At 37.1% G+C, this 8,131-nt stretch overlaps 1 protein-coding gene and 1 non-coding gene across 4 annotated transcripts; one reads left to right on the top strand and one right to left on the bottom strand.

Moving 5' to 3' along the window:
• Nucleotides 1-2,032: 2,032 nt before the first annotated feature.
• Nucleotides 2,033-5,020, top strand: LOC145557249 (translationally-controlled tumor protein homolog). Of its 3 annotated transcripts, XM_081618507.1 has the most exons (6): nt 2,033-2,245; nt 2,518-2,568; nt 2,945-3,018; nt 3,122-3,259; nt 4,516-4,584; nt 4,792-5,020. In XM_081618507.1, the coding sequence occupies exons 1-4, from the start codon at nt 2,230-2,232 to the stop codon at nt 3,203-3,205; spliced, it is 225 nt and encodes a 74-aa protein (XP_081474633.1). In that variant the 5' UTR covers nt 2,033-2,229; the 3' UTR covers nt 3,206-3,259; nt 4,516-4,584; nt 4,792-5,020. The 3 variants fall into 3 exon arrangements, 1 of the variants encoding a protein (XP_081474633.1); XR_014092290.1 differs by having other exon boundaries at nt 2,518-2,601; nt 3,122-4,584; XR_014092291.1 differs by having other exon boundaries at nt 2,462-3,018; nt 3,122-4,584.
• Nucleotides 5,021-6,020: 1,000 nt separating this feature from the next.
• Nucleotides 6,021-6,127, bottom strand: LOC145564999 (small nucleolar RNA R71). The gene has a single exon (XR_014094946.1). It is a non-coding gene; the product is annotated as a small nucleolar RNA R71 (small nucleolar RNA).
• Between the last annotated feature and the right edge of the window lie 2,004 nt (nt 6,128-8,131).

The following is an 8,131-nucleotide window of genomic DNA, read 5'->3' as shown; positions in this document are numbered from 1 at the left end:
CAATGATTATGTACTGAATTAATTTAATTGACTGAATAAAGAAGCAAATTTTTAACCTTATATGACTTATACATACCCCTAACTGTCTCTGAAATCCATTTGGGTAGGTGTAAACACAAATTCCCTTGTTATGCATAGGTAAATAAGCTTGTGATTCTTATGTTGGGACATGCTGCCTTGGTGTCTAGGAACATCCTTGTGCAGTTTGACTTTGCTAAGTTTGTGTAGGGACATTCTGCCTTGGTGTTTATGTTTGTGTTCTTCTCTAGTTAGGCTACTTTGGTGGCTTGATACTTGTTGTGTTTCCATGCCCAGCTTCTCCATAATTGCTGCATGTGTGAACCACACCTTTTTTGCCCAACTTAATAATCTCTGTTTCTCCTATAAAAGGCCTTCTCTTAGTGGTAGGTCTTTGGTTTACTTTTTTTCAGCACAGATGGTATGATTGGTACCTATGATGTAAGAGGCCATTCATCTAGGGCATTAATGTGTCTATTTTATATAGTATTTTACCCCCGTCCCTTGGTCATAATTAGTAGTGTTTTTGGATCTTTAGAGCCACTTTTATTACTAATTGATGTTTTCTAGTGTTTTCGTAGATTTGGTTGACTTTTGCAGGGATTTGCACTTTTGGAGCATTTTCCCGAGATATTATGGAGCAATTACGAGCATTGGAGAAGCACGACCAGTTTCTATAGCCTAGGGCCGGTTAGAGCCATCGAACCGGTGATTAAGGGCTCGGTATATGTGATACCGGGGCATTTGGACCGAGTATTCAAGACCCGAAGAGGAAACTCAGATTGGCGCGAAGAATTGGAGCCCAATCGTAGTCCAAATAGTGGCCCAAGAGTGCCGCCCGGCCATAGAGGCTGGCGCCCGGAGGCGCGCCCGGCCGGGCGAGGGAAGCAAGGCTAGCGCCCGTACTCGCGCCCAGCCGGGCGCGAGATTCATACTTGAGAGGAAAAAGGCGCGCCCGATCGGGCGGTGCCTCGCCCGATCGGGCGCGTGTTATTATTAAGAGACGATTAGCGTCGTTTAAGTTTGTTTTAGCTTAGGATTCTCGCTTAGTATAAATACTTCTCCGTTAAGCGAGTTTAATATCTTCTTTTTATACTCTTTCTTAATTATTTCTTAGATTTCTCTCTCTACTTAGCTTTTAGATTAGTTTCTCTCTCATATACTTTGTTCTTAACTCTATTCTTAATTCCAGATTTCTTTGGTAACGATTTCTCTTCTCTTAATCTTAGTTATTTATTTTATTTTATTCTTTTGATCATGTCTTATTTTGTTGCCTTGATTAGTTTAGTTTTTATTATGTGTGAGTAGTTCTATTTCTAGGGTTTGTGGGGATCCATAAATAATATGAAGGGGTAATTTATTGTTGTTGATTATCAATGCTAGATTAATTTCCTATTGATTGATTTAATGCTCTGTGATTGTAATACGTAGCGAAAGCCCTTTATGATCTGATTAATGTATGCATTGATGATTGATTATTATGTTTTACCCTGGAATATTATTTATTGGTGAACCTATGCCCTAGGTCTTTTATTCATTGTTTTCCTTCCTACTTTTATTCTTTCCCACTTTTACTCTTCGTAGTTTAGTTTCCTTCGATCATTATATTTGGTTACTTTATAATCTAGATTATATTAATTAATTAGGAATAGAAAGACTCGTTTCTCTGTGGATTCGACCCTACTTCCCTATCTACATTAGTTAGAGGATTTAGGAATTACTTTTGATTAGGGGATACGACTTTACCCTGTCAAAATTTGGCGCTGTTGCCGGGGAAACGGTTTTATTTTTATTCACTAGTAGAAAAATACAAAAAAGCACCGAGCCATGGCCACCGGTTTTTAAAAACCGGTAGGAAAAAAATGGGCGGGACTAGGCTTTTTATAATTGCCACCGGTTCAAACCGAACCGTTGGCATATGTTTTTAAGGCCACCGGTTCAAAACCCGTGGCAATAAGAAAAAACAAATTTGCCCCTCTATTTTCTTTCTCTTTCCGCGTTCTCAGCTCTTTCTCTTTCCTCTGTCTCGCGTTCTCTCTCTCTCTTCTTCCTCCTCTCTCTTCAACTAGATCTCCCTATTCTCTCTCTCTTACCTTTCTCCACCGTGCCGTCGTCCATTCCTCCCGCTTCCCTCTATTCATGTCCTAGCAACGGCGGCAGTGGCGCTAGGAGCTGATACAAACCCACCTCTCGTCGTTTCCCCCTCGCGAAATGATTTTCCCTGAAGGTTCGTGCGTTTTTCTTCTTTTCTCTGTAAATAATTTCATTATTTCGTGTTTTTTGAGTTTTCATTTTTGTCAAATTTACAATTTCATGTTTTCGGAAACCAAGGGTTTTATGGATTTCGATTTAATTCAATATTACTCCATAGAAATTGTTCAATTCCTTTCTCAATTACATGCAGCTTCGCAATTACTGAATTTTGACAACATTTCATTGTCAGATTTCTTAACACCATATAGATCTGTGTTTTTGTGCTTTCAAATTACTGATGTGCAGTGGAGCGAACCTGGGTACGGGATTTAACTCGGGTATTGAGGCCATGTGAAGGTTGGGTATGGTAATGAGTTTGATGACGATGAGGTAAAGGATGTTTCTTAATAATTTTTCTGCATTTTCGTGATAATCTGACCCTAATTACAGAAAAAATTGAACTTGATATGGGGCTTATCGATTTTGTCTTTGATCATGTATATTTATATAGGTTTTATCGTGAGATTTGATTTATATTTGTGATCAATGTTGAATTTTGGTTTGTCTATAAATCACTGAATTCTTAAGAAATAGATATGTAGGAACTCAATTTTGGTCGAACAATTTAATTTTGAAGTACTGTTTTTTGCTCGTGAGATCTGTCAATATTTTGTGTGTATAGTATTCGTTTGATTGTTATCTAATGGATTCATCCGAAACTCGAAATTATTAGGTGTTGAGCTTTTGTCTGACTCATACCCCTACAAGGAACTCTTCAATGGATGCCTTTGGGACGTAGATGGAAAGGTATGAATCTGTACAAATCTTTTCATTTCTTGGAAGTTTGTGAATTATGGTTTTCTGGGCTTGCAACTAATTGATGTGGTATTATGTGATTATCTACTTGCAGTGGACTGTTAAAGGTGGTGTTGATGTCAACATTAGTGCCAACCCTTATGCTGAAAAATGGATAAACGTCTCAAGGAATAAATAGTAATGTCTAAGGGGGTTGTATGAAGATATGTTGAATTCACTCAGATGTTACCAAGCTAAGGATTATGTTCTGAATTTTAAATCTGCTGTTAATGTTCCTCTGTTGTCTCTGAATGAGGCTTTGTTTTGTTTGAAATCCTAAATCTGATGCAAGGTCTAAGGGGGTTGTTTTGCTTGAAATAATGATGATGATTTTGCTACTTGGATTTGAAAAAGATCTTGAAAAGATGCAATGTTTTATTGTTTTGGTTGTAATGATGATTTTGCAGCTCGAATTAGATAATATATTAATAGTTGTTGTCGTTAGCTACTTTTTTTCGGGAGCTATATATAGAGTGAGAGGGTGGGAGGTGGAGGTTTGGCTTCTACTTAAATTTTTTTTCAAACTGATGAATATTGCACTTGTACATTAGCAGTATATGGAATGAAGTGCTCAAATGTGTTATGAGTCTCTTTCAACGTTCTGTCAATTTGGGCCCTGTGATGTCTCTTGAATCTTTATTGCTCATAATGTGCAGTGGACATGTTTAGTTCTGCTTTGAAAAATTGAGTCTGCATGTCTAGCACCAGGTCTCCTTGTTTATTGGCTATTTAAAGATGTGTAGTGGCTGTCCCTTCCAGCCTTCCTGCTTTTTACATAAGAAATCATGAAATTTCTTTTGCCTTTTGTTTAGTTGTTTGTGCATGGATGGAGTTGCTAGTTAATTTCAATATCTAATCTCTTTGAAAGTGCACACCTGTCTACTGCCCTTTTAATGCATAAATCCTAATGATCTGATATACAGAATTTATCTTATGCATTATGCATATTTTATTTTTAATTATTTTACCCTCAGCTTGTAGATCCTGATGTTTTTAATTACTTTTACAAAATGCATATCCTTGACCTCTTTGAATTTTGATTAATAATTTACTTATCTTATGTTGAAGTTCATGAGATTTGGTCACATTTCCTTTTCTTTGTATATATCTTAGACATGGCTAAATTAGACCTTTCTTGACTACCTTTGAGATGATTTCAATCATATTTTAGAACAAAGTTAATGATAGGTAAATTTAGAGAAGTTAAGTCCATTGAAATAGATTTTTAAAATCAAAAGTTAACATATATGCCTAGTTGTATGCTTAGAGTATACAAATAGATCTTCCAGTTTCTTTTTTTTTTTTTTTTTTTTTTTTTTGATGAATAATGATTTTCCAGTTTCTAATTTCATGTTTTTGATAATTTCTTAGGCTTTTTGTTTGTTGCTCTGATACTCCGTATCTTGCTTAGGGAAGTATCAATTATTGACAAGTATACTTTTCACACAGGTCAAAAAAAGACTTGGGTTTTATGCTTGCTCCATTTAGCGATCACCAGATTTAATATCACTTCTGAAGGTACCTTAGTGGCTGTATATGTGTCATATTAGTGGTTTTGTATGGATTTATTTCGTGAAATTAATCAGTTTGAACCTTTATAATTATTGATTGTTGCCTCTTTGATTGTTTAAGTTGTTATTATTATGATATTTGGATGAAAAATCTCGATATTTGATGTTGTTTTGTCAATTTGTTGATATAATTTATGTGGGAAAATTTGTCCAGAGCTTATTGTTTTGTCAGAGGAGGTGACAAAAGAGAAAATATACGAAGACTATTGGAAGATTTTATCTATACGCAAGGTTGCTGCTGCCTCGCCAAGGCTGTTTCATTGGTGTGACTTTGCTTGTATTTAACAGTGACTAGTATTTTTTTTAAGTTTTTTGGACCAAAATTGTAATATTATAGCCTTTTTTAATGAAAATATGTAAGTATATATATATGTTAGTGTTTATATATCATTTTATGTGAAAAAAAGCAAAAAAAAAAAAAAAAATTTTTATTTTATTTTTTTGGGCCATTTTTGCCACCGGTTTTGAACAGAATCGGTGCCAAAAACCCCTTTAAAAAAAGCGGGAATGGGTTTTTGCCACCGGTTAACCGGTGGCCATAATAAATATTACCACCGGTTAACCGGTGGCAATAATCATTTTTGCCACCGGTTTTGCACCGGTGGCCTTTCTTGGGGTTATTGCCACCCCCCAAATGACCACCGGTTCAAAACCGGTGGCTTAGGGGGGTTTTGAACCGGTGGCCAAATGCTATTTTCGCCTAGTGATTTCTGATTATTTCTGTAGTCCAGGTTATTTCTTTTTTTTTTTTTTTTTTTTTTTGTCTCAGAGAACGTTAGTTCTTTGAGGAAAGTCTCATATTTGCTTTTAGTTTTTTTTTTTGTTTATGCCCAGGTGTTCCAGATCAGGTTACATCCCATTCGATCCTGAGATCGAACGATCCTTCCATAGACAGAAGAATTTCTACAAGCAAATTCTAGCGGATTCTGGTGATAATAATAATCACCGAGATCCTCCAACTGATTCTAGTGATTAAGAGGTATCTTCAGATCCAGAATCAGAGATGACGGCTCCAAAGAAGCTTAGTGATTACTCACAACCAAAGCTTACAGATTTTCCACACCTTACTCCCACTCCGTCTCTTGATGGGGTACAGTTTGAGATTAAACCCCAATTTATAACGATCATAGAAAGGAAGCAATTTAGTGAAGCTAAGGGTGAAGACCCAAATATTCATATTGCAGACTACTGTCAGTACTGTAATACCATCAGGCAAGCTGGGGTCACACAAGATCAAATCAGGGAGATTCTCTTTCCTTTCTCTTTAACTGGAAAAGTCAAATTATGGTTTAATGGTTTAAATAGAACTGCACTTGGTATAATTTACTGGGAAACTCTTGTTTTGAATTTTTATAACAAATATTATCTGCAGAGAAAACAGCCGTACTTCGGAGTGCAATTCAGAACTTTGCCCAAGAAGCCGATGAAACTTTATATGAGGCTTGGGAGAGATTCAAGGACCTACAAAGAGAATGCCCCCACCATAATTTGGCACAATGGCAGTTAATCCAAGCCTTTTACAATGGCATTGGAAATTCATCTAGAATAATTTTAGATTCTGCAGCTAGTGGGAGGTTTATGAATCTTAATGTTGATGATGCAGGTCAGGTTATTGAAGATATGAAGATACATAATTCCCAATATGGGAATCCTAGAGGCTTTGCTAACAAGGGGAAGCATAATGTTGACTCTGTATCCTTTTTGCAAGCTCAATTAACCTCTGTCTGCCAGAAATTAGATAATCTTAGCACTGTTAATGTAGCTAATGTTTCTGCAATTAATAATAATGCTAACGAGGCTTTCTGTGAAAATTGTGGAATTTTAGGTCATTGGGAGCAAGATTGTAGGAGTTCCGTGGAGAAAGTTAATGTCTTTCAAGCTTATAGGAAGAATAACCCATACTCCAACACCTACAATCCTGGGTACCGGAATCATCCGTACCTTTCCCACCGGAGCACTAATGTCCAAAATCCACCACCACCACAAGAACCACAGGCGCCACAACAACAACAACAGAAATATTACCACCCCAATGCTGGCCAGAAGAACCAACCACAACAACCCTCCTCATCTTCCGACCCTGCTTTGGTAGAAATTAGAGCGATGCTGATTAATATGCAGAAGCACATGGAGAGTAGAGATGCACAAATTGATTCAATTCTAGCACACAATAAAATTGTAGACAATCAAATTGCGCAACTTTCTGCTACTCTACAAGCCCGCCAACAGGGAGCTCTGCCAGCACAGCCGACCAGGCCTACGGATCAAGCCTATGCAATTACTCTAAGCAGTGGTTCAAACTATTAAGGGCACCCTATGCCCAGAGTTGATGAACCTGTTTTAATAAAAAATGCTAATCTTGATTCCGTTAAACCAGACAATGTAGCTAATAGCCCTGCAGGGCTAAAGCATAGTACTAATATATTTAATTCTACATTGCAGGGTACGACTTCAGAGAAGGTTGCCACTCCAGATAAGAGCAATAATGCTCCAAAGCCAGTTATCAAACTTCCATTCCCCAATCGTCACTTGAAAACAAATTTGGATAAGCAGTTTGGTAAGTTTCTGGAGATGGTAAAAGATTTGAAGGTAACAGTTCCCTTCACTGAACTAATCACACAAATTCCTGCATATGCTAAATTTATGAAGGAAATATTGACAAGAAAAAGGTATATTAGTGAGGTAGAGACAGTAGCTTTCACTGCAGAGTGTAGTGCCGTACTTCAAAATAAATCTCCACCTAAACTAAAAGATCCGGGTAGTTTTTCTATCCCTTGTCACATTGGCAATCTAATGATTGATAATGTATTGTGTGATTTAGGTGCTAGCGTTAGTGTTATGCCATTATCTGTGTGTTCCAAGTTGAATATGGGTAAATTAAAAGCTACTAATATTACTCTACAAATGGCCGACCGTTCTTTCAAATACCCCTTAGGTGTTTTAGAGGATGTTTCTGTTTGAGTAGGTAAATTTTATATACCTTTTGATTTTGTTTTTCTTGATATGGCTGAGGATATGCAAACCCCAATCATTTTGGGTAGACCATTCCTTAACATTGCAGGAGCAATTATAGATGTGAGAAGTGGCAAATTAACACTATCAGTAGGGGACGACAAAATTATTTTTAATCTTAATAATACCCCTAAAAGCCCCATGACGGAGGAGAAGTGCTTTAGTGTTAATTTGGTTCATAATTATTCTAACAAACCCCAAGCTCTTGTAAAAGATCCTTTGGAGGCAGTGTCTTGTGTTGCATCCCTTTCAGATGAGATAGACAAATGGCAGAAGGAAGTAGATGCAATAGAAAGAGCTCTCTACACTGTCGGTCTTGGCTTTGAGGATGAAAAGGTGGAATCAATCAAGCAAGTTGTGGAAATTGAGCCTACGGTGAGTGTTCCGCCAGATCGAGTTGCAAGTGCTAAATACAGTAACATTTTGAAGCAACCCTCGATCGAAGAGGGATGTTTAGTGCGTAGCATTGAAGAGCCCCCAAT

This window comes from Chenopodium album, chromosome 1 (assembly GCF_948465745.1).
Source record: "Chenopodium album chromosome 1, dcCheAlbu1.1, whole genome shotgun sequence".
Classification (NCBI taxonomy): Eukaryota; Viridiplantae; Streptophyta; class Magnoliopsida; order Caryophyllales; family Amaranthaceae; genus Chenopodium; species Chenopodium album.
Note: the sequence above shows the minus strand (reverse complement) of the source record. Positions and strands in the feature narration are given on the sequence as shown.

Bases quoted from the DNA above. Each gene is read 5' to 3' on its own strand.
- LOC145557249 (XM_081618507.1), top strand. The intron at 2,569-2,944 runs GTTGGGTATGGT...CGAAATTATTAG, and splicing joins GGTATTGAGGCCATGTGAAG to GTGTTGAGCTTTTGTCTGAC. The intron at 3,019-3,121 runs GTATGAATCTGT...ATCTACTTGCAG, and splicing joins TTTGGGACGTAGATGGAAAG to TGGACTGTTAAAGGTGGTGT.